At 34.6% G+C, this 26,299-nt stretch overlaps 1 protein-coding gene across 23 annotated transcripts in view; it reads right to left on the minus strand.

The window, feature by feature from the left end:
* Positions 1-26,299, minus strand: part of ens (MAP7 domain containing protein ensconsin) — a 74,899-nt gene that overhangs the window by 41,075 nt on the left and 7,525 nt on the right. For all 23 annotated transcript variants that reach the window (XM_073980441.1, XM_073980450.1, XM_073980444.1 and 20 more), the window contains exon 2: positions 17,267-17,317. In XM_073980441.1, the coding sequence (XP_073836542.1) occupies positions 17,267-17,317 (51 nt within the window). The remainder of the gene's footprint in view (positions 1-17,266; positions 17,318-26,299) is intronic.

Below are 26,299 nucleotides of genomic sequence, written 5' to 3' on the forward strand. Positions count from 1 at the left end.
GTACTCTAGTTTTTGTTGTCATTATATATTGTTATTTTTGAATGATGAATGTATGACAACAACAACAGCAATAACAACGACAATATAAAAGTCAAAGATAACATATAGTTTCTATTATTATTGTTTTTTGTTCGTGAATATTGTTGCTGTTTTTTTATGGCTGGTATTTTGTGTGTTTTTCGAGCTATTCTAGATTCCTCATTTTCACTTCAGTTACTGTTCAAAGACGATTGCGTCACCATCACTAGGCCAGACCAATACACTGTAGAGGAGTTTGTACTTTTGAGTTGAGTGGTTAGTAGTTAGTGGTGCGGGCTGTGTCTGTCAGCTATGATGACGTACATATGAATATGTTTGAGACAATGTCATTGAATGTTTTATTTATAATTCTTGTTGTATTTTATTCTAATTGTTTTGAATTCCTTATGGATTTAGGTCAAGTTGTTTGTTGGAATTATTCTTTGCATCTATCCATTCTCATCTGTCGCATGGAACAGTTTAAATTTCCAATTTAAAGCCTTCTCTGCTCATTTATATACCTAAGTACATACATACATACATATGTATGTAATGAATGTCTGATGATCAACAGCTTAAAGAAGACATTTAAATGCCAGTCTATTGAAAAGCCACAAGAAAAAAAAAAAGAAATGAAAAGAATATCATGCAAATTGAATTGGGATTTTAAGCTCTTTGTCAAGCGTAATCTTGTATCTTCTGCCCGGCGATATCTGTATTTATACTTTTAAGTGGCTTCTATACATTTAGCTAAAAGCAGACTAGCAGAGTCAGCTATGCAAAACTCAACTGAAATGAAAAGTCATTTCCTATTCAATGATTCGAGATAATTAAATTAAGATCACTTGAAGAAAAAAACAACTGCACTTGTAAGAAAGAACAGAATGGGATAGGTGCACTCATTTGATACCCTATACTTACTACTAGAAATGCAAACAACTTATAGTGGGCATTTTCGGGAAGTACATATTGAGACTACAAAAACCTTGGTTGGGTTTTGTGTTGTTAAATCGGATTTGGATTTTGTGGCCTCATCTGAACCGGGCTAAAACGAATCTTTTTTTCCAATTGATCGGGCTTTTCTCTCAGAAACTAATATGAATTTTGTTTTGCAGTCTTCAGGAATATTGTAACTCTAAAGTAGTAGAACTTATATGTTAAACAGACGAAACAGACTAGGAAAAATTGCATCTGTTTGGAGTTGTTCGAAGCAACCTTTCTCAAAATTTTCCAAATAATGTGCCCACCAGCAATTCTTCAAAACATTCTGAAACTCTACAATGTTTACTTCGCGTTACTTAAGCGGTATTTCATATTATACCTTCTACCAAACAAAGTTCAAACAGGCAGTTTATTCCCATAATTGGGATTTAAATGCATTGTTGACATTTATAAATTGGCGTTTAAAAAAACGCGAAGAGTTGTGTATTCCAGCGAATATTTTTCCCAAGGATAATATTGAGAAAAGTTCAACAGTTTGGATATACGCTGCGGAATATATACAAATTAGTACATTTTTAGATTTATTATAAAACGTGAGGCAATAAATGCAATTTTTTGGGTTAATTTTTTCTCCAAATATGTTCTTCTTACTCTTATCTACAAGTTTTCTGCTTAGGTCAAAACAAGATTCATATTAGTCTCAGAGAAACAGCCCCAATTTGCTTTAAAAAGTCAATATTTGAATGGGAAATGTTTATTACCATTTGAAAGAACATTCTCTGGCATTAATTTTTTTAAGTTTATATCTATCAAATTTTGGCAGCGTCTACGTCTTAGACGGTCTGTCCCTCGAGTGCAATTTTCGCTGAATCGTTCAAACATTTTGACTGTTATCTGGCGAATGACACACGTGATGTTTTTCCCCAAGGCCTGAATGGAAGCTGAATTGTCCGCATACACTTTAGACTTTACATATCCCCACACGATCTTGGTGGCCTATCGACCGTTCCAAAACCTGAAATTGTCTGCTCATCAAAGTGTTCCATTGATTGATGTCATTGACGTCATCTTGTTGAAACCAATATGTAACCAAGGTTACGAGCGTCATTTTCAGGCATCAAATAGTCGGCTGTCATTGTTCCCATTGAAGGTTGCGTTCTCACCGACATAATTTTTAAAGACATACGTACCGATGATTTCACCGGTGCACCAACCGTGATACCTCTTGAACCTTTTTAGCTTGCTCTTAACCCAAATGGACTACTTTCCTTGTTTACACAATACAAAATTTGGCCTGAAACACATTCCTACAGAACGTGTATTTTCTTAATAAAGTTGAACGAGTTGTAAACGTTGTTCAGGCGTAAGTCTTTCAATGAGGATATGCCAAACACTATTAAATTGCAGTCAGTTATAATGTGTAATTCGAAACATTTCAATTGTATTTTGAATTATTCCATTTGAAATTCGAATTTCATTTCGAATTATTCCATTGGTAATTCGAATCATTTCCATTTGTAATTCGAATAATTTTTGTTGTTTTTGTTTTTTTTTTTTGAATTACAAATGAAATGCTTCGAATTACAAATGGAATAATTCGAATTGCAAATTGAATAATTCGAATTACAAATGAAATAATTCGAATTTAAAATGGAATATTTCGAAATACAATTGAAATGTTTCGAATTACAAATGGAAATCTCGAATTACAAATGAAATGTTACAAATTTACATGGTTTACATCTGAAAAAGATTCAAAAAACTATTTTTTGTGAAATTCGAAATTGATGAATTCTGCCGCATAGTCAGTGGTATTGAAGAGAATGACGTCTTAAGAGGGATAGCAGCGTTTAGCAGTCACTGCCAGAAGGTCCGTCTGCATTGCAAGCCTCGATAACGACGAACACGTATAGTTGGAGTTAGATAATTACTGGAAGCTTGAAGACAAATTTATGCGACGGAGCGTCTCGAATGATCTGAATTTACCATTTGTTGTATGCTACAGTCATTGCTTGTTGATCTAAGAACATCTTAGGGCAATTTTTCTCTCCGACGAGGTTGAACGGCAGCGGGAAACTAGGTCAATAACCGAGAAAGCAAGGAATCGATAGATATTCTTTTGAAGCCGGTTAAGGATTTGAATACTCAGTGGAAAGGAGGTGTTATGTTCTTACGGAGGTGGTCGATTGAATGAAAGACGATGTTTAAACATAACAATCAATTCATTTATTGAATAAAAATTTAAGTTGTTTTATGAGTTGAAATAAAGTATTAATTATGAAGAACAATGAAATATGACGAAATATGTACAGATGAGATGTCTATTAATTGGTGGTTGCAAAGTAACTAACTGACTGTGTACTGACAATGAGTAGAGAGAGATAATAACTTAAAACTACTGATGCATGCAACACTGCTATGATGCTGCCAGATTGTTGCATTTTATGTGGTAGTACTAGGGTTACCCTAATATCTCCCCTTTTAAGTTTGAACCTGGGTTCTGGATATTACTTCAACTGGTTGTCGTCTGTGGATGATTCTGGTTGATATGCTGTAGAATCTGTATACGGCAATTTAATGTTGAATTCTCGAAGTAATATGTCCAAAGGTGATAATTTGTTTGATGAAGCAGAAGTATCGCCTATTTTTGTTTGAAGTTGATCTGCATGTACCTTGATGCGACTTCCGTGTTTGGAATTATACTGACTTTCCTTTTTCTGATTTCTGTCCATGACTGATGAACATAGATTTTTATGAACGTTGAATACGTTGTGAGTTTTTCTTCTTGAAGATGCTTTTGCGGTCGCTCCTTCCTCTTCCCTTTTTTTGAGTGCTGTTTTGACTTGCCTATTTGGGCTGGGATGAAAGTGAGCATTGAGTACTTGATAAACATTGTTAAATGACTTAGTTCCTGTGAACTTGATCTGATGACACCATTTCGCTATTGGAATATCCCATAGATTAAATTTCTCAATCCAATCTATGCCTAGGACATTTAATGATTCCAAATTTGAAATGTAACAATCCACAATTTTTGATTTTCCTGCAACTGACACTTCTATTGGAAAAAGTTTTGCAAAAAATGTGAGTTTATTGCCACCTGCATCTTCGGCGGTGTCTGTGGTTTCAAATGCATCCGGCTTTCCGATTCTTTTCCACGTTGATTTGGAAATTATGGTAATGTCTGATGCCGTGTCCAACTGTAGTTTCACTTGCTTTGAATTAATACTCACTGTAGCATATTTTCTTGCCTGCTTGATTTTGACTGGATCTGTTGTAGATACTGTTTTTGTGCTGAATTTTGTTTTGTTGTTGTTAAAATTCTGATGACTCACATTGTTCTGTTCTGAGTTTTGATCATGATTGGTTTTGCTTTGTTGATGTTTGTTGTTGTTGTGATTTGGTTTGCTCTGCCTGTGCATGCTGTTGCAAAAACCATCTTTGTGACCAATCTGTTGACACTTGGTACACTTGTGCTTGGAGTAGGGGCAATGTTTTGCATAATGCATATCTCCACAATACCAACATGCTGTTTTTGGTATCTTTTGTTTTTGTTGAGGCTTACCAATTTTGTTGCACTGTTTTTGACTTCCCTCAATTAGTGCTGTGTCACTTTTCAAATCCAAAATACTTTGTGTTTCATCAACTAGCTTTTCTAAGTTGACTACTTCCTTACTTTCATTGAGATGCCTTAATAAACGGATTCTGATGTCACTGTCTTGTGATGATTTAAGACCAAGTATGAAAATTAAACACTTGAACTGGTCTGTAGTTAAGTCATCCAGTTTAAAAAGTTCACACTGAAGATTGACACGACTAGCGTATTCTTTAAAATCTTCATTTTCCATCTTTGTGATTTGGTGACACTTGTATCGTAGACTTACTTGTGTTTCTGTTCTGCCAAATAGTCTTGTAAGATGCTTGATTGTGTCTGCCAATGAAAGTTCTTGAGGTTGTTTTGGTAACACGAAATTCTTGAATCGTTCATGAATGTGATTGGACATTTTTCTCCACAAAAGTCCTACTTTGTCTGCATCGTCCAATGCACTTGCTTCCCTTTCGAAGATGTGTTTGAAACGATTGTACCACGATTCAAATAATAAACCACTGTCAGGCTCATAGTGAAAATCCGTCATGGAATTAGCTAAAGATTCCATGAGGTGGGCTTTTGCCACTGATGATTCTCCACCTGGAACTGATGATGAAACTGCGTTTGCACCTTGTTGTCCAGCGATGATTTGTGTGAGTTTATTTAGTAATTCCTGTTGTTGCGCAAATTGTTCCTGCTGCTTTGCTATTTGCTCTTGCTGCTGTGCAAGTAATTTTACAATATTCGCTTGTTCCGACATGTCTAGATTTTTCTAGTGTCTGTGTTTTCAGCCGTTACAATTTTGTTAGAGACGCTGCCGTCGTATGTCTGTATGTGTGCGCTGCAAAAATGATGAAATTTCCCACGTTGCTATGGTGTGTGTGTTGAGCTGAAAAAAAATTCTGTATGTGTGAGACTGCAACTGTTGTTTGTGTGAGTGTTGATCGCTGAAGATTTCTTGAAAATTCTTGTTAGAATGTTCCTGATGAACTTGCGCCTGTGCGTTTTGATGTTTTCCTTGAAAATCTTCCTGCCACAACTTTTATTGTGTGCGATGTCTTGATGTTATTACGCAGCCTTGTTGAAAGTTCTGATGAAATTGTGAAATTCCTTTTGTTACTGAGTGAGCGGTTTTTGATTCACAATCCTCGTCGCCAAATTGTTAGCGAAATGATACATATTTGTTCCAAAATCCTCGTCGCCAAATTGTTAGCGAGAATGATACATCTTTGTTCCAAAATCCTCGTCGCCAAATTGTTATGTTCTTACGGAGGTGGTCGATTGAATGAAAGACGATGTTTAAACATAACAATCAATTCATTTATTGAATAAAAATTTAAGTTGTTTTATGAGTTGAAATAAAGTATTAATTATGAAGAACAATGAAATATGACGAAATATGTACAGATGAGATGTCTATTAATTGGTGGTTGCAAAGTAACTAACTGACTGTGTACTGACAATGAGTAGAGAGAGATAATAACTTAAAACTACTGATGCATGCAACACTGCTATGATGCTGCCAGATTGTTGCATTTTATGTGGTAGTACTAGGGTTACCCTAATAGGAGGCAAATTGGTAAGCTGTTTTATTTGTTGAGAGTCCTTAGTTGTTGGTATCTCCAGTATAAAGCCAAACTGGATACTGAAGTCGGTTTAAAAGCAGAACATTGGTATGTATTCATATAATTGGATAAATCTACCTTTATAAAGTGACCATAGACAAACCAGTTGACTTCTACGATGAAATTGATTTGATGCTGATCGAAGCTAATGTTAGGGACAATTTCTTCTTAGACAATGTTGTTTAGAGGAACGAACGCTTTATCTGCTGAGCTCTTTATAAATAAAAAATAAGATAAAGCGGTCATTTTGGTTGGAAATCTGGCTAAAACATTAGAAAATTTTCAGCTAATTTGGTGGAATAATTTGGCTAAAACCTTAATATTTCTCAAAATTTGAAGGTACTTAGCAATTGGATTGACTATCTGATTGAATATTTTGCAGCAGGATAATTCAAACATCGATGAGAGTTCTATTTGGAAGTCTGCGCCAGGGGCTCAACCACAAAGTGGTGTGCTTATCACTATACTTTGACTTCATGGTGATAAACGAACTACTTAAGTAATTTGATAAAACCATTGCATATACTGACGACGTAATCATCATGATTAGCGGAAAGTTCCCACAAACCATTCGCCTTACCAATGCTGGATGGATGGAGCTCCATTTAAATGTCAAGTATCTTGACATCATTCTAGATCACCAATTAACGTGGAAATGAAATGTTGAGGAACGCGCCAATAGAAGCCAAATAGCACTGCATTCCTGCAAGAAATCCAATGAGAAGAACTGGGGGCTGAGACCACAGGCCATTGATTGGATTTTTACGACCATTGTACGGCCTATTCTTCCCTACAGAACTCTGGTGTGGTGGAACGTCCAAAGAACACCATCAATTCTGATCACTCGGGCTGATAAATGATGTGTCATGGCAACCTTAGTTGTTGGTATCTCCAGTATAAAGCCAAACTGGATACTGAAGTCGGTTTAACAGCAGAGCATTGGTATGTATTCATATAAGTAATTGGATGAATCTACCTTTATAAAGTGACTATAGACCAACCAGTTGACTTCTACGATGAAATTGATTTCATGCTGATCGAAGATAATTTTAGGGACAATTTCTTCTTAGACAATGTTGTTTAGTGAAACGAAAGCTTTATCTGCTGAGCTATTTATAAATAAAAAAATAAGATAAAGCGGTCATTTTGGTTGGATAATCTGGCTAAAACCTTAGGAAAGCTTCTCAGCTAATTTGGTGGGATAATCTGGCTAAAACCTTAATATTTTTCAAAATCTGAAGGTACTATATCAAAACGTGGACCCATACCTACAATTCCCTGCAGAAATGTTTTTTACCCACAAAGAAAACTATACACATTTTTAGTTTTTTGGTTTATTAATGCAATTAAAGCCTTGAAAATACCGAAAAATCGGGCGTTATCGTTCTATGGGAGATATATCAATAGGTGCACATACCAAATTTCATAATGAGGCTAAACCATTCAAAATACCATACATTGGGAAGCACCGTCCCATGAGGGCTATATCAAAACGTAAGTTATGCAGATATAAGGTTTGTGGATTAAGAAGCAAAAACTTTACTTATCTCCATATTGCAATGCTACAAAGCTTTTAGTTGTCAAAAAAAACTTAATCATTTCCGCCAAACGAGTCTCAGGCCAGAACTCATAGCCTATCTGTATGTCACTGTGATCCTAGCCAGTCAGACCTTCTTGATAAATATTGGTTACTGTAACAATGTCATAGAGGTAGATGGCGTTACCACGTGCAACATAATCTAATTGTTATATTCTTCTACTCTCAATCAGTTTTCTGAAACAAGCTAAATAATCATCTATATGTGACTCTGGAATATAATTTCCCAAATATCTTAATGTAATATGACGCCAATACGTCTCGAGTTGTGCTTTCTCGGTGTACCTTTTTCCAAATATTAATGAACTTTAAGAATACATACAAACATATTTCCGCCTATTGGTTAAATTCGTAAATATAAAAATATTGAATATATGTGGTTATCTAACACAGTTATTGTTATCGACAAAGTAAATTGCCATTTATAACAGAGCGTTTTACAAATATAGCTTGTTTTTTCTTCAGCTGTCTTATTATCTATATGCATGTGTGTGTATTTGTTTGTCCATAAACATTTAGCCAAAGAGATGGACGTATTAGGAAGAGACTCAGTCAATTAGGCCTTCTATGGGAAAACTGAGATAGATACGATAAATAGGCGATAATTAAATGTGTGCTTAGAGAAATCTTACGAAAAATCTAATTAAAACCGAATCGCACAAAACATGATCAACTCAATAACAAATGGCAAAATATGTTTGAAGTACTAAATGAATTACTTAAAGACACGAACACCATGAGGCAGCATATGCTGCCATCTCGCCCCCAAAGTAACGTTTTGTATCTATTATATGAGAATGTTGGAAGAGAACAAGACGTTTTCAAGAAATACGGAGATTCTTTAGTAAACTGAAAATGTTCGAATTTAAAATGAATATGAAGAATTCTTTATATCCTCCATTAACTTTATACCATAAAAGTTATTAGATGTATAAACAATATTTCCCTCTAACGCCCACCAAAGGATAAAGGGAAACATTTTTCATGTCAATGAGATATTACTGAGTCCTAAAGCTATATCGAACAAAGCGTTTATAGTAATGTCTCATGGATGCCTGGGAATGCATTCACTGATGAATTAGCTCGAAATAGTTCTCTTCCGATCGACCTACCTATTTCTGAATATGTCACTGATTAGCTAATACAACTGCAAATTTAATAATATCTAATTTGAGAAGGCTGTTAATAGATGGCAACTGCAATCTTAATGTAAATAAAATATCGAGGCCAATTTGGTCTCTGACGTCAGTTTATATACATCCATTCACACACAAACTTTTGTGCTTCCTCGACACTTATCAATTGGATAGACAAAATATTTTGCAGCAGGATAATTCAAACATCGATGAGAGTTCTATTTGGAAGTCTGCGCCAGGGGCTCAACCACAAAGTGGTGTGCTTATCACTATACTTTGACTTCTGGTGATAAACGAACTACTTAAGTAATTTGATAAAACCATTGCATATACTGACGACGTAATCATCATGATTAGCGGAAAGTTCCCACAAACCATTCGCCTTACCAATGCTGGATGGATGGAGGGAGCTCCATTTTAAATGTCAAGTACCTCGACATCATTCTAGACCACCAATTAACGTGGAAATGAAATGTCGAGGAACGCGCCAATAGAAGCCAAATAGCACTGCATTCCTACAAGAAATCCATTGGGAAGAACTGAGACCACAGGCCATTGATTGGATTTTTACGACCATTGTACGGTCTATTCTTGCCTACAGAACTCTGGTGTGGTGGATCGTCCAAAGGACACCATCAATTCTAATAACTCGGGCTGATAAATGATGTGTCATGGCAACCCATCATTACCCTTGGCTCAGACCACCTTCCTACCATCGCCCAGTGGTCCCACTTGTATGGAAAGTAGTGCCAAAAATAGTTCTAATCGAGCTACCGCCTCGAAATTTTAAACATATCGAGGCAAAGAGATAGAAAGAAATGTTAGTGGATTTAGGGCCACATTTAGGTATAGCCGCCATATAAATGTACAGCCCGAATTTTGGTATTTTGACAAATTTTTAAAAATTTCCAACAGATTTGGTGGTTGTAATTTTGCATTTTGAGTTCTGATTGGACAAATAAATCCTCGCAAAATGTTCAATATAGGTCCATGTTTAGGTATAGCCCCCATATAAAGGTAACGCCGGATTTTCGGAATTTTGAACTATTTTTGCCAAATTTTCCAACCGATTTGGCTGTAATTTTGGATTCTCAGATCATAAAATACTTCATTGCAAAAAATGTTGAATATGGGTCCAAGTTTAGCTATAGCTCCCATATAAACGTACCTCCCGATTTTCGGAATTTCGACGGTTTTACAGGCGTGGTATAAGCGGAATAACTTACCGGGGGGCAGATGGGGGCTGCCAGATTTTTTTTTATATCGAAAACTAGAGACTTTCTCCTGTATTAAAAAAATGGAATCTCCCAAATACTCCCAACATTAGTGTAAAACTCAACATAAATGTATAGTACTTTATGATTATATTGTTTTCTTAAAATCATTGTCAATACAATCAACTATAAGTCTCATTCTGGAAATTGTATATTTACCTCTTTAATTTTTTTATAATTTCACTCATAAGCTGCGGATGTATTTTACGTTTGTAATGTACTACATGCAAATGTAAACTTCTTCGGCTTAATATGACATAAGTTGGCAAATATAATACTAGATATGAAAATGTTGATGTGATTAGAGAATATTTATTTCAATCGCAATCAAATTTGTTGCCATAAATTTTCCGATTTTTGTCTACGGCCGGAACCTCAGTGCATCGTCTCTTTTAACAGGCCACCCGACTTCACGCCGTACTTTTCTGGACCATGGAAAAGTTGATTGGCATTGGTTCAGAGAATTTACCAATCACAACTTCTGAGAGTCATTCTCTCACATCCTTGGGAAAGTGACATCATCACAGCTGCTGGTCGAATAGCCCAAATCAGAGTTGTTGAGCTTCGTCGTACGCACTTTGAAGACCCAAGAGTTAGGGAAGTCAACAGGCTTTTAGAGGAGCATATGCTGAAAAAGTGGTTAGACCAACTAAAGCAATGCACCATTGGTTGGTTAAATCACTCTCGAATCCGGGAAGGAAGGATGATAGAACGGCGTGACAGTAATAGGGCAAAGAGAGTGATAGGGCAAAGAAGATTGTGTTTCGCATATATGAAGAGCCCTCCAATAATTTACGATGGACGATATTGTAGACGCCACACAGTGTTGCAGCCTTGCCGTGCCGAATTTTTGCACAAGTACTTATGATGGCGTAGGAATGAAAAATTTCAACTTTGGTTCATATCGGTTCAGATTTGGATACAGCCCCCATATATATCTTTCCCCGATTTTGATTTAACTCGGCCAATTTTTACCGAATAGGCTTCAAATTTAATTAATATGTGTTATTTCCTTAGCCCCTTGATTAGTTTTACATATCTTCACAAATATCGGTTCAGATTTGGATATAGTCCCCATATATATATATATTTCCCCGATTTTGCTATAACTCGGTCAATTTTAATTGATTGGCCTTCAAATATAATATGCGATATTTGCCTAGGCCCCTGATCAGTTTCATCGATTTTGATAAAAATATGGAACTAAATTTGAAGTTTTCATTCCTATGCTATGTACTTGTACAGAATATCGTCAAACTAGGTAAACTCCCACTATGTTAAAATGAAGCTGGAACACGGTCATTAAATAAAAGAAAAGGTATAGTTATTCATTAATATCATATTGACCATTCATTAAAATATTGATATATCTCAGAAGGTTGCAGAGATTCGCAGACCTTTTTTTACTTATTTCGTGGCAATAGGTGGCAATCAAAAGATCTACTCTACGAAATACTAAAAATGTATATATTATTCAATTTCAATTTCTTTATTCAGTAATATGGAAGCCTTAAAGGCTAATAATATTATATTACACAGTACTAACGTTAACCTGAGAATATTTAAAAATACATACATATAAAATAATTATTTATACAAAATAGTGCACTCAAAATTCGTATTTGTTCCTAATAATAAAAAGATTATCAAAATAGATTCAAAATAGGTAAGTAAATGGTCAAGGCAGCAGAAGCTATGTCTCTAATTAAGTACGTTCTGTAAGGTATGAATGCAATTTGAGACGAAACATTATTGGAATGCGAAAATATCATAAGCTCATGAGGTAATCTGTTCCAAATACGTGCTATTCTAACTGTAAAGCATCTGGAATATTCAGAATACCGTACAACACGAGCTATAAATACTTGGGTTGATCTCAAAAATATGGCATAGGTTTGCCAGTTTTAATAACGTTGTAGAAGAGAATCAAATTCCGATATTTCAAAAAGTTATGGAATGAGCAACCCAGGAACTCCCTAACATAGTCTAATATGTGATCTCGTGCACGGACATTTTAACAAATCTAACAATAGTGTTCACACAATTTGTTTGAGTTTATCAGGTATGTGATGAATTTCGAATCGATTTGCAATGAAAACGATTTGCCCAAACGAGTGAATTGTTTTTAGATGTGATGGGATCCGCATCGAATTTCAATTCCACGTTGTTTCAATTTCATTAAATTCGAACAAACAGAAAACGGACTGGTGATGCCTAATCTGCAGTTTAAAGAATAAAAATAGAAATAAAAAGCACTTTTTTAGTCTTGGCGATGGCAAAAGCCGAAACAAATAAAAAAATTGTTTTCTTGTTTAAATTGGCCTATATGGAAGTTTAGTGTGGAAATTCTTGTCCAATTACATTAAGCTTGCCGAGGAAAGAAACATGTTTAAAGTAGATTTTTTTGATCCGCGTTTTTTTTTTTATCGAAATATCAAATATTTTCTTAACAAAATATACTAAATATATGGCAAATAAATGTAAATTTATCTATTCTATATCCATGTTTAAATTTCAAGCTTTTTTTCCTAAAAAAAATTCAAAATTCATTACATCGTTTATAAATCGACCACAAAAATATGACCGTTTTCAAAAGGAGAAAAATAAACGATTATCTAACTGCATCACACGTCTTTTTGATCAATTTTTCCATAGAACAAAATGGAATATGAAACCGATATCGAAAACAATTCGATGTCGGAAATGTACACGCATCACACCTACAGTCGTTTTTGACACGTTTTGAGCTCGAAATCGATTGCCATCACATACCTGTATGAATAAGAGTACCTGCTGTACCAGAAACGACCTCTATTCCGTATCTAACTTGCGACAATGGGTTAAAATAGTTTTTACTCGAGGTGGAAAGAACAAATTAGTGGATCTGATCCTGCGTAGAGTTCCCCAAACTCGACCATAAATAAAGTACAGTACACATTGTCAGTTTTGAATGACGATTTTTTGCAATTATCGATAACTGTCCAACCGTCCAGCAACAAAATATTTTGTGGTTGCATGATGAATGACAAAAATGAACGGCCACACTAGCAAGCAAGAACAAAGCTGTCATTCAAAACTGACACTGTGTACCCAGCTTAATATCAATATGTGGTTTGAATGTAAGCCTGACATCCAGCAATAAACCAAGGCATTTATGTTTTTCGACAATCTCAACCAGGTCAGTTCCCACAAAAAATGTCTTAGTTAACCACTGATCTATTAGACGGTCTAAATATCATTTTTAGAGTTTTGTGCACTTATATTTGTGTTTTAGCCACGATCTCATAATATGGACCATAACAAATAATTTTCGTGGAAGCTGCGTTGGTGGTAATATAAAAAAATGGGAAAAATGTGTTGAAGTAAACAAGTTTTTTTGTGTTCTTTCTCGATTTCTGGCCAAACCACGCAAAACACAAACCTGTGCTCAAAGAGAGAACTAAAGAATACCCCTTGGGCAACATGGTTCTAGTGAATGACTTTTCGATATATACACGGCATCCCCCTAAAATCGATGCTGACATTTTGAAGTTTTGATTTCAGTGTTTTTCGAATTTTTCTTATAATTAGAGGGTGCAACTAGATAATAATCGAAACTAGTTTATAGGATTGTAGAACTCGCGATTTCACGTCTTTCGATGTATATATCATAAGTGTGCTCCGTACAGCTTCCTAGTAATAGGAGTCCAAAGGCGAAAATTTGGTGCGTAAATTTTCTGAAAAAACCTATTTTTTGGCTTTAAAATTTACAACTTTCGTACTGGTACCCCTGAACCCCGCGTGATTTTAGTCTTTTTACGTGCCGGATCTAATAAGCCCTTCCGCGTTCGAATCCATCCACTAAAACGCCGGATATAGATACCTTGAAAGTAGGAAAATCTGCAAAAATATGTTTTGACAATTCCGCGAATTGAACCGCGATTTTCTTTGATTATTTTTACATAAACGTAATCCTTTATACGCGATTATTATATTTGCCAAAAAGGGGTGTCACAAATTACAAAGATTCGGGAGTAATATCCCTATTTATCCCAAAATAGAATGTGGTGGCACATCCGCAGTTCTTGACGAATCTGTCTAAAATAATTTATATTTACGTATTTTTAATAGGTGGCCATTGAAATCGGATGCACCTTATAATCTTATGCACATCGCGTAATTTTTGCCCACTTGAAAGTTTTTTGAATAGTAAGATGCAACTGATGGCACACTTTGGCCGCTGAATAAAACATGGGAAAATCCATGCATATTGATAGACATGCACTCCCTGTATCCGAAAAGCACATGCACCTCAACCGATTTAAACCAATTCGCGAATTATACGGTTTTTAACTTCTATGTTTTTTCTTTGATTGTAATTTCAATATTACTCTCTACTTCTTATTTCTATTGCTTATCACAGAAAGCAAATATACTTTCACGATGACTAATTACTTTTCTCGTAGAAGTTTAAGCAAAATACTTCAGGATTTGGATCGAAATTTAGCGAAATAATAGAATAACTCCCAACATTTATTTTTCAAATTTTTCGTATTTAACCAAAAATATATTTTTGAAATAATTTCCTATAATAAGTTTCCGTTCTTTGTTGATGCTGTAATATGCAAGTTATAAACGCGATCTTTATAATTTTGGTCTCACATTTTTCTACGCGTTGTCTAGATTCTGTACGTATTTTTAAATTATATTTTTAGAGATTTTTTGGACTCTGATTTTCAATAAATAAAATTTATTCCAAGATTTCCGCGAAAATAAAAATAAATTTAGCAACTATTTAACATCTACGGATAGATTTCGAATGCTGCTAACGATTCATATATACATGTTCTTATTACAACACAATAGGAATTTTTAAATATTTTTTCTTTACAAGAGAGTAAAACCGCATATAACTTTTGAGTGCAGCATCCAATTTTGTGAACGCGAACAGAATTGAAAGCACGATTTTTTTCGTAACCCATGTACCAAAAATGGCGGATGTCCTCGCCAAAAAAGTTTTTAATTTTTTTTCTATGTAATTGTAAAGGAAATTTGAAATTTGCCATATAAATAAAAACAAAAATACAAATAAAAATTACAACTCTGTTTTCTTAAAAAAAAAAACTCTTTTAAAAAAACGTACTGAGGTTGTGCTTTAGTTTTGGCCTATACTGTATATCAAAACATGAACCGATATAACCAAACATCCTAGGAGTATTAGACGTTTTGTAAGATATTATAAAGGTCTATCTTAAATATTGCGAGCTGTATGACAGACGGACGGGCAGACGGACATGGTTATATTGACTTAAAATTTTATGTTGACCAAGAGAATATATATACTTTATATTTCGATGCATTACAAACGGAATGACAAAGTTAATTATATCCTCCATACTATTGTGGAGGTTATAAAAAGTAATGTGTTTGGCAAACTAAAAATTTGGTCATTTTTAAGAACCCGAAAAAATAACGTTTTCTTTCTTTAAACGCAGTCTGTTGAAGTAGTCATGAATGGAATTTTATTCTAAAACGATATTCGTTAATTGTGTTAATTTTTTGTGAACAATAATAATCAGGTATGTGATAGAAAACGATTCGACTCGTTTTCCCATAAATTTAAATCGTATATTTCGAATTTCGATGAATATTTTATTAAAATTGAAAATGGATTTTTAAAATATTATTAAAATAAGGGATATTTGCGAAGCAAAAATCTATATATCATCAAAGATGCCCCGGATATATACCATTTCGATTCTGCATATCGATTCGATTTTCATCACATACCTGAATGTATACCAGATCCAACAAATCATACACATACATATCTCATTTAAGCTTGTTGATTTTGGTAATGTGTATATCCACCAAATACAAAACTTTTCCATCCAAAAATGAATGCATTTTTGAATGCAAACAAACAACTAGTCCAAGAATATTCTGCTTTTTTACATTCAGAATAAACAAAGAAAACACAAACATGATATTATTGTGGAAAAATATTACACATGGCTGAAGAATGTGTCTGTCGGTACCACACATAAATAACATAGCAATTGAAAACAACAACATTGATGGTTTACATCATTTTGGTATTTGTCGATGCAGATAAAATGTAATAAATTTATGGAGAATCTTAATTGATTCGAGAGGGTTGACTTGAGTTTCAAGTGTGGGTGGGAGAAAATGTTGGTCTCCATTTGAAAGTAAAGGAAAACCAAGAAACGAACAAAAAATGTATGAATCTTTAAATAAAAGACACAAAACGAGTATGTATAATATGTATATAGACCGGCATATTTATTATGACTGTTTGAACGAACGATGAAAGAGGTCTGCTGCTGGCTGACTGGTAAATAAACCAACAAGATAGCTAACCAGCCAACAACTAAACCAAAGCGAGCGAGCAACCTACCCACCACCAACCATCCAACCAGTCTATCTTCAGGCCGATAAAGCTATAAATATTTTATAGCTAATGTTCATATTATACTAACATACATTACTATTATAATTGTCGTATAAAGGTACGACGAGCGTAGTATCGAAAGAAAACCCACATAATATAGACATTACGTTGCACGTACAAACAGATATCGAAAAAAATCGTATAAAACATCGAGGAGACGCACCAACAATAATATGAATGGAAATTATAACAAGCTTTGCTTTCGAGTTGAGTTTGCTATATATTTTTTTTAATTACAGCAACACAATGTCGCTTTGCATAGCTGTGAACTTAAATGTTAATAATTTCCTATTAAAAAATGACGTCACTACGCAAATAACCTATATTTGGAGTGGACACCTATGTATATACGGCTTTTTAGTTTTGAAACAAATTCCATTTCATGTAGATCCACCATAAGATATCTATCTACATATGTTTGGTAAAAACAAAATGTGATGATTCAAAAAAGCAACAACATCAACTTCCCATGGCATTGTACTTAGCCCGACTTAAACCAGTTTAATTAGCACGTTGTTGCTGAGTAATTGTACAGATGTATGTATAAGTAGTATTTACATACAAAGTTGTTTAATAATTCATTCACTTCGTTTTGATTAAACCATTTGGAAATTGCCACACTCTTCGTACTCACCTTTTCTTTCTACGCTGCCTTCTCGGCTTTCTGTTCTTTTTGTTGTTTCAGCTGTAATAAGAAAGAAATAGAACAATTAAGATAAAGTGTCAAGTGATGGTTTATAAATAAAAAAAGTTTCTTAATAATGAAATTAAAACAAGATCTTCGAAGAAGGGATTATTTTTTATATTGAGTTTTGATTTAATGCATCTGTAATTTGAGAACATCATTTGTATTTCAAATTATTTCAAAGCTTTCCATTTGTAATTTGAATTATGTTCTTTTGTAAAAGATTTTTCCCATTTGGCATTCGAATTCAAATTCAAATTGGAGTTAATGAACATATCGTCTGCTCCGTCGGAAAAGGTCGTAAGTCCACTTTTTTGGGAAATCGCGTTTTTGTTACAGGATGATAGTACAAGTCAAAACACGTCGTATGCTACAAAGAAATTGGTAGTATGTCGCGTTTTTCTATATGTTTTGCCCTTGTCGGAAAAGGTCGTAAGTCCACAAAACGTACAAATTTGAGTATAAAAAGGTCGTAAGTCCACAGGAAAATGTATACTTTAAAAGAATACTACAGCTAATGTAATTCAGATATAATGTTTAACGTCATCCTTGGTTGGGGTACAATGTAAAGAACTAGCCCACACCTTTGGATGATAATCGGATGATATCTGGCGACCAAACTTGACCAAACTTTTGAACAAAAATGTGATTATTTCTATATTGCAACGAAAACTTACATTTGAAATCTATTTTCCCCTATAAGCGAACTGATTATGAAAGATGGACCTCTGGCCTTTTCATTGATACAAATTGGGATGCTGTATGTGTTCAAATACCTTATATATTGATAAATTTGTAAAAAAAATCAAATTTTTTACTGTTTTTACTGTCGTATATCTTACTTAAATTTATCAACTGGTAATTTGTGGTTTCTCTAGGGACATTTATTTACATAACGAGATTAGTTTGTATTCTGAATTCAATAAAGTAATACCTTCTAACGGACGGGTAAGTGCAATGTTTATATTATTAAATGATTCGAATTTTACTTCCATTAGTTTCCTTCCGTTTATGAAGTAGACTAGACTAATCTTCAAAATACCGAAATTCAAGAGGCACCGTTCTATGGGGCTATATGAAGGCGTGGATCTATATAGACAAATTTATGGGAGAAAGTTTAATACCCGAAACGAAGAATAAATACCAAATTTCAGCCATTTCGGAGGAATATTGAGGTTACACCTTAAAAATACCGGAAATCGGGAGATACCGTTCTATGGGGGCTATATGAAGGCGTCAATACCAAACATCCTAGAAGTAATAGAAACTTCTATACCAAATCACGAAGATCTATGTTAAAAATTGCGAGCTGTAACTTAATTTCATAAGACGGACAGACGGTCATGGTTATACCGACTTAGAATTTTACTCTGGTCGGGTCTTATTGCTAAATATGTACCCAGGATTGGAGAAACGGAATAGTTCGTAAGTTTTATATTTATAGCGCACAGGTGTAACCCGCTCCTCCGAAATTCAACAAAATATATAGCCTACTTCTACCAACGAACATCCCTGTGCATAATCTGAAAATTACATGGAATAAGTACTTAGGGTCGGAGATTCAACAACCGTTGCCTCGCAAATTAATTTTCTGACCAATACCTTCACAACTTTTGCAAAAAAAAAAGTATTTTGTAAAAAATAGCACCCGCCCCCTCCTAAATTCAATGTATTTTCTTGTATTTTCTCCTTGTATTTTCTCTGAAATTTAAAAAAAAAAGGTTCAGCCGTTTTTGAGTCTATGCAGAACATACAAACATAAACACATTGTCTTTTATATATAAGATTTCACACAAAAGTTTTGGTCCATTAAACCCGCTAATAATTATCTCATCACCATGTTAAATTGCAAGCTTTTTCTTTGTCTTATACTCAATTCATTCTTAAAATTTCGCTCCGATCGGAATATTACTGCGATCTACAGGACAGGTGGGTTTGGTCCATTTCACACCTTTCGATCATAACCAACATCTAATGGGGTCACTTCCGGTCGGAACCCGACCGCTCCACAAAATTTGGTGACGATCGGTCCAAAATTGAGGTCTGGATTTTAATTACAATTGTTAATGGATGGACGGACACACATAGCTAGATCACTTTATCTCGTCAAGATATGAAAAAATGGCCACGGGAGGGGGTCTACGACTAATACTTCGCGATGTTTCACGAATATTGGACAAAAAACTTATAATACCCTTTCCACATTGTTTCGTAAAGTATAAATATTTTATTTTAAAAACGTCCGTAAATTGTAGGAAAAGGTCGTAAGTCCCTACAAAAATACAAAACTGTACAAGGAAAAGGTCGTAAGTCCAAAGACATCCAATTAACTCCCAAACGCGACGGAATTTCACCAAACAAAGTTCAGGTATTGAAACGGAATAAATAAACGAAAAATAATGCATTTACCACCATAGTAAAATTTTTAATACAGAAAGCGCTGGAATGTTTTTTCTTCCTCCTGAAAAATTTATTGTGAGGGACTTACGACCTTTTCCGACGGAGCAGACGATATAATTACAAAAAACTTAAATTTGAAACCAATATAATATGAATTAAAAATCCAGCAACTTGAAATGAATTTCAAGTCACAATATAAATAAAATACAATCGAACCTCGATTATCCAGGAATCGATTATCCGTAAACCTCCATTATCTAGGAAGGGAAAACACATAATTTTTTGTTATTTTACACCGATTAACCATGAAAATCCTTAAGATTCGGGATTATAACTCATTCAACCAAATTTCAATGCACTTATTAACTATTTTAGAACATTTTCAATTTCACATTAAATTCATAATTGATCTCATTTAGAAATATTTACAAACACGTATTTTTTATTAAAATTATATGATAAGCAGTGTTACACCATCATCCGGGAAAATCGATTATCCGTAATGCCTTCGGCCCCCGACAATTACGGATAATCGAGGTCCGACTGTATTTCAAATTTTAAAACAATATCGATGCCTAACTTTCTTAAACATTTTTCAGAAGAGATAAAAAACGATTAATTTGTTGATACATCGGAGGTTGTGTAAAATTTTAAATAATTCCCTAATAATTGCATGAAAACTTTTACCCAAACCCCGAGTATCAAAAAACTATCTCTCCTAAATAGGTATGTCATTTTTTAAAATACGAGGTTGAGAAAGAAGATAAGGCATCGAAATGTTAAGTATAAAGATTCAAATTTCTGTTCAAACTGACATTGATTTTTAGATTGGCAGAAGGCACATTGAATAAGGTAGCCGATTCACGCCAGCTGATTGATCATAAAGTGTCAAAAATTTTGTTGTAAACAACATACAACATCAATTCTTCATGCAAAATCATAACAAAATTTGACGTTTAAAGTGTACAACAAGAGGTTTTTTGTTGTTGCCATTTGACGAATAGGTTACCTGTTAAATCTACCTTGGATTGGCGTTGGTCTTTGTTCCCACTTTTACCTCCATCTCAATTTTTCTATTCGATGTTCTACTGTATTGAATTAAAATAAGCATTTGATCCTATTGGGCTATTCATATTGCGTTGAATTATATTAATAAAATAAGATTAATTTCAAACTGATATACATATGTACCTACTCAAACAAAACTTAAAATGTCATATCAACCGGCTGATTAATTTTTTTCACATTTTGGCACGTTCTTTCGAATCATTGCCTACTATTTGTGTATTTGTATATATACCCAGCAAAATTATGTGGAAGTGGTTCCATGTGAAATCATGATTTCAATGGTTCTTTTACGTGAGTTCAAATAAAGTCGTGTAAGATCTGATCTTTTTCATCATATTTTTCATCGAATTCTCATGAGTGCAATTGATGGGTGAAAGATCCGATCTTTGTCATAATATTTTCATAAGTCCAAATAAATGATAAGTATCCGTACAATAATTTATCAAATATTCATGTACCGGAATAATTGTTTACTTGCAAAAGTAATTGTTAAAATTAAAATAAGTCAGATGAAAGTGATCAATAGTGGCAAATGTTTACATATTTCAATTAAAAATGACTAATTATTATCTGAAAGATCACACCTTGAATTTTTTGTTTAAAAATGTTACAAATGGCCGTCTACGAAACCTTGTTTTTACTAAACCCGTTTGCGGTGCCCACTGTGCTCTAAAACGAAGAAACCGATCAGCATATGTTTTTTTATTGGGATCATTAAGAACCTAATAATATTGGCCTTAAGCGAAACGGAATTAAAAATATCCATTTTAAATAAATTGGCGATATATTGGCGGATATTAATAAAAAATGTACATGTAGTTTTTTTTTCGCGAAAATTCAGGAAATTTTTTTTAAGTCTCTCGCTTAAACAAAAGCCTTACATGTGTATACCCAGCAAAATAAATTGGAAGTAGTGCAATGTGGACTAGTTCTGTCACGGCATGTTTTGATGCAGTTCAACTGGAGTCGTGAAAAAGGCACTCCAGTCCTCACATTTTAACCGCATTTGGATGCAATCCAAAGAATCACATCCACTTGTCACATTTTAACAACATCCGGATGCAGTTCAACGGAGTCGTGAAAAAGGCACTCCAATTCCTCACAATTTAACAGCATCCGGATGCAGTCCAAACGGAGTCGTGAAAAAGGCACTCCGTTCGCTACATTTTATTAGCAGTTGTTAGAGATCCCTATATGTACATAAATCAGATTGTACATCTCTACAGGCAGCGGCTTTCATTTTCCAAAAAGAGATAAGCGTGTTAACATGTCCAAACATTTGTTAATACAAACTAAATAATATTTAAATAATATTTAATTTGTGAACATTTTTCCGGCAACTCACAGGAGAAAATTTCCGAATGGAGTGCTGTTGGAGTACGTGTCGAAATCTTAACTGGTGATGGGAAGACAACCCATTTAGCAAATGAAGCAAAAACAGTTCAGCTTGGAACAAATGCAAGCGGAGGAAACACGCATGTTTGCGATTGAATTCAATGGAGAATTTTCATAATTTGTGTTAATGTAATAAAGTTGTTAATATTTTTGTTTTGCACAAATAATAAATGCATTTTATTTGTTCTGGCATATTTTGTAATGGCTTGCATAATTTCCGCAGAATGCTTGTACCAAACACGTGCTTTGGACTGCTTCCTATTCTACCCCAAAGGGTTAGTTAAAATGCAATGCCAAAGGGTCAGTTAAAATGCAGTGCCAGAGGGTCAGTTAAAATGCAGTGCAAAAGGGTTAGTTAAAATGCAATGCCAAAGGGTCAGTTAAAATGCAGTGCCAAAGGGTTAGTTAAAATGCAGTGCTTTGGAGTGCATCTTTCAGTAGTCACGCTCTTGTAAAAATCATCAGTGAAAATGCATAATTTGATGCACATCCAGATGACTTGTACATATCATTTAACTGCATCTTTGGAGGCAAACATTTTGCTGGGTAATAATCCCACAAAACACACGAAGATTGTATCATCCGTTTTCGAGCTACAGGGGGCATCCATTTTTCAACCTCTGGTAAAACCACCCAAACTTAGCTAGTGGGGTCAGACTTTTTGACGAAACTAAAACCACTTTTGATGAGGTGTGGAAGGATGTTGCGGAACAATTAAATAGTTGTGGTCCACCAACCCGTACACCAGATGAATGGCACAGAATGTGGACTCATTTTAAATCCAAACTAAAGAAGAAAATGTCTCAAAAGAAGAACATTACAGCAACAGGAGGTGGACCATCACAAGAAATATCTTTGCCGTCGATGGAGCAAGCGGTAGCAGACTTACTGCAAATTAATATGGTTTCAAATCCTGCAGGTGCGATCTACGAAATTGAAGAGACAGGGGATGATAATAACAGTGCAATTGGACAATCTGCTAAAGTAGAAAATTAAAGACCTCAAAATGAAGTAGAAATTGTCAACGTACTTGTCAACAAAACGTTTAAACTAAACCAGTAAGGAAAGGATCAAAGTCGGGCGGGGCCGACTATGTGATACCCTACACCACTGTGAATATGTAAAATATAAATCGAGCTATATCCAGATCTTAACCGATTTTTATATAATTTGGCACATTTATTTCCAGACCGAATTCAGTCACACATTCCAAATATCATTGAAATCGGACTTATATATCGTGTTTGGAGCAGAAAATACACGAAATCGGCCGAAAATATATATGGGTGCTATATCCAAATCTGAACCGATTTCTATATAATTTGGCACATTTATTTCTAGACTGAATTTGGTCACACATTCCAAATTTCATCGAAATCGGAAAAATATAGCGTGTTTGGTACATAAAATACGTGAAATCGGCCGAAAATATATATGTGAGCTATATCCAAATCGGAACCGATTTCGATATAATTTGGCACACTTATTTCTAGACCGAATTCAGTCAAACATTCCAAATTTCGGACGTATATAGCGTGTTTGGTGCAGCAAATACGTGAAATCGGGCGAACATATATATGGGAGCTATATCCAAATCTGAACCGATTTCGATATAATTTGGCTCATTTATTTCTAGACTGAATTCAGTCACACATTCCAAATTTCATCGAAATCGGACATATATAGCGTGTTTGGTGCAGCAAATACGTGAAATATGGCGAAAATATATATAGGAGCTATATCCAAATCTGAACCGATTTTCACCAAAAGCAATAGCGTTCTTCCTATGGCTAAACAAGTTGTAGTCCCCAATTTTCAGCTGAATCAGACAAAAAATGCGACCTGTATGTTGCGAACAAAAATACATGGAGAGACGGACAGAAACGCATAAATCGACTCTGAAAGTGATTATATGTATATCCCCAAAAGGAACTGTGGGTCTATTTCGTTTCCCATTATATGTACGTGTGTTCCGTCAATGCATCCGATAACGCCCGAGAAATTTGTTTTTGAATAAAAATAGATTTTATTTTGACGCTTTTCCTCTTCTATTAAGTTGGAAACTAAATTTTAAACATTTTTTGCTCTATTAACTCTAGAACTTCGCTTAATACCTTTGACAATGTGGGTTGAGCCATCCCGATGTTAAAGTCATTGCCATGGGATTTTTGAAAGTTATCTTCTGCAAAAAAATCTTAAAGCAGCACACTCTTTAAGGAGTGGCTGTATTGGTATTGATCTGTGTGTTTTTAGTCATTTTTTAATGCCTCTACTATATAAATAACAGCGTCTTTTGGAAGACGAAAATAGGCTTTAAACATAAAAGATTAACAATTATTTTGATGAATGTTGGAAACCAAACATACTCACAATACTGATGGCAATTCTAAAGGATGCGATTTATCTCTTAAGTGTCGTCTGATAGATGCTACGTTAACTATATTTTCTTCACTATTATCAAAAAATAATTCCACTGAGCTTATCATTTTAGAAAACTACTATAACTTTTGTGTACAACTTGTTCTGTTATTTTTTTCTGATTTATTCAAATCAAAACAAAAAACGCTCCGCAACATCACCGATAACTGGTTATAGACGATTATTTTCTATCGCTTTACGTAGTACAATTTTTAAATTTTGTTGCAGAGACGATTGACGTGACTCGTGTCGCAATACGGAATCGACCCATTAGCAATCGAAAACTTGAACAGTTTACCATTTTCTAAGTGGGTATTTTTAAAATTCCCTAGTTTTAATAGAAGATTTTTATGTACTTATAAGCAAGCCCACAAATATATATGTATGTATGCTGATCGGTACATTGGTTTTCGAACTTTTCTAGACACCACAAAGAGGGACCGATTGTAAGTAGATGTGAGATAGACACTCATTGATATACCCAAGCATATATATCCCATTACCCTTTACATAATGTGGAGGAAGACTTTCATTAGTCCGTCTGACAAAATATACAAACGGATCTAAATGGACGACGACAATTATCAAGCTTAAAGATGATTGTAGCGCTTTTTTAACGGAAATTTTAGGAACACAGGTGCGTTTGTTAGTGGGCTTGATATCAGTCTCACAGGAATGGTGACCTTATTGTAAATAGTCAGGTAGTATGACTAATGAGCCAAGCAAAAAATCATATAAAGGAAAATATCAGACCTTATACGATGAGTTTTGTTCTGTCGTGTTAAAAATCAAGAAAGATTATGCCTGGTTTCTGTGGAGCGAGTAGGTAAACAATTTCAATTATCATGGTATGTAATGTGAATGCTTTCACTATACTTTGGCTTATAATTCGCTCCTCTTGTACTATTTTGTCAACTATTTCATCAAAAAATGTCGTGATGTCACACTTCATGTCTTTAGAAGAACAACCTATGTATCAACAATTTGTTTGTCTCTACTGAGAAAATTTTGAGTTACTACCATTTTGTTGAACAGGTCCGATATGGTGGCCGAACCACATTCGGAATGATGAATTACTGAACATTACCAATTAAATCGCCACCACAGTTGAGGTCTGCCAACATTGACCACACGTTCCGAAGAACAACTGAAAACAAGCGCTCGACAAGCGCTTCGATGAAATCCTCAGGGAAAAGGGCAATGTTTTGATGCATCAGATAGTAGGCCGGTCGATGCAGAACTACAAGCAATCAGACAAGTATCGCGGAACAGATTTTCGCATTGAGTCAAAAGTAAGAGGAGAAGAAATCAGGTTTTCCTCAAATAATGGAGAATAAACTAACTTGAAACTTGATGCTGCACCCTTAGAAAAGAAAGATCACACCACTGTTAAATGTTGTTTGGTACGAGGGCACTGTAATGTTGTTGCAAGACGACGTATCCAGTACTACGACCAACGCCTTCCTTGACAAACTCAATAAGTTCTACGTAGACAAAACCGGAAAGATCTGGCAAGACTGACCTGGATGCAATATATCGAAATCAATCTGACCGTCAATCTCAGGGCGTAGAACTGCGTCCCTTATCTAACTTATCAAATCATTGTTGTCGGGATAATCAATGTTTATTGCTGTATAAGATCTAAACCAAGCATATGTGAGCACAACAACATTGAATACTGCAGGCTATGTGAAGATGGGG

Source organism: Musca autumnalis, unplaced genomic scaffold (genome assembly GCF_047663935.1).
Source record: "Musca autumnalis isolate F117 unplaced genomic scaffold, ASM4766393v1 scaffold_4, whole genome shotgun sequence".
Taxonomy (NCBI): domain Eukaryota; kingdom Metazoa; phylum Arthropoda; class Insecta; order Diptera; family Muscidae; genus Musca; species Musca autumnalis.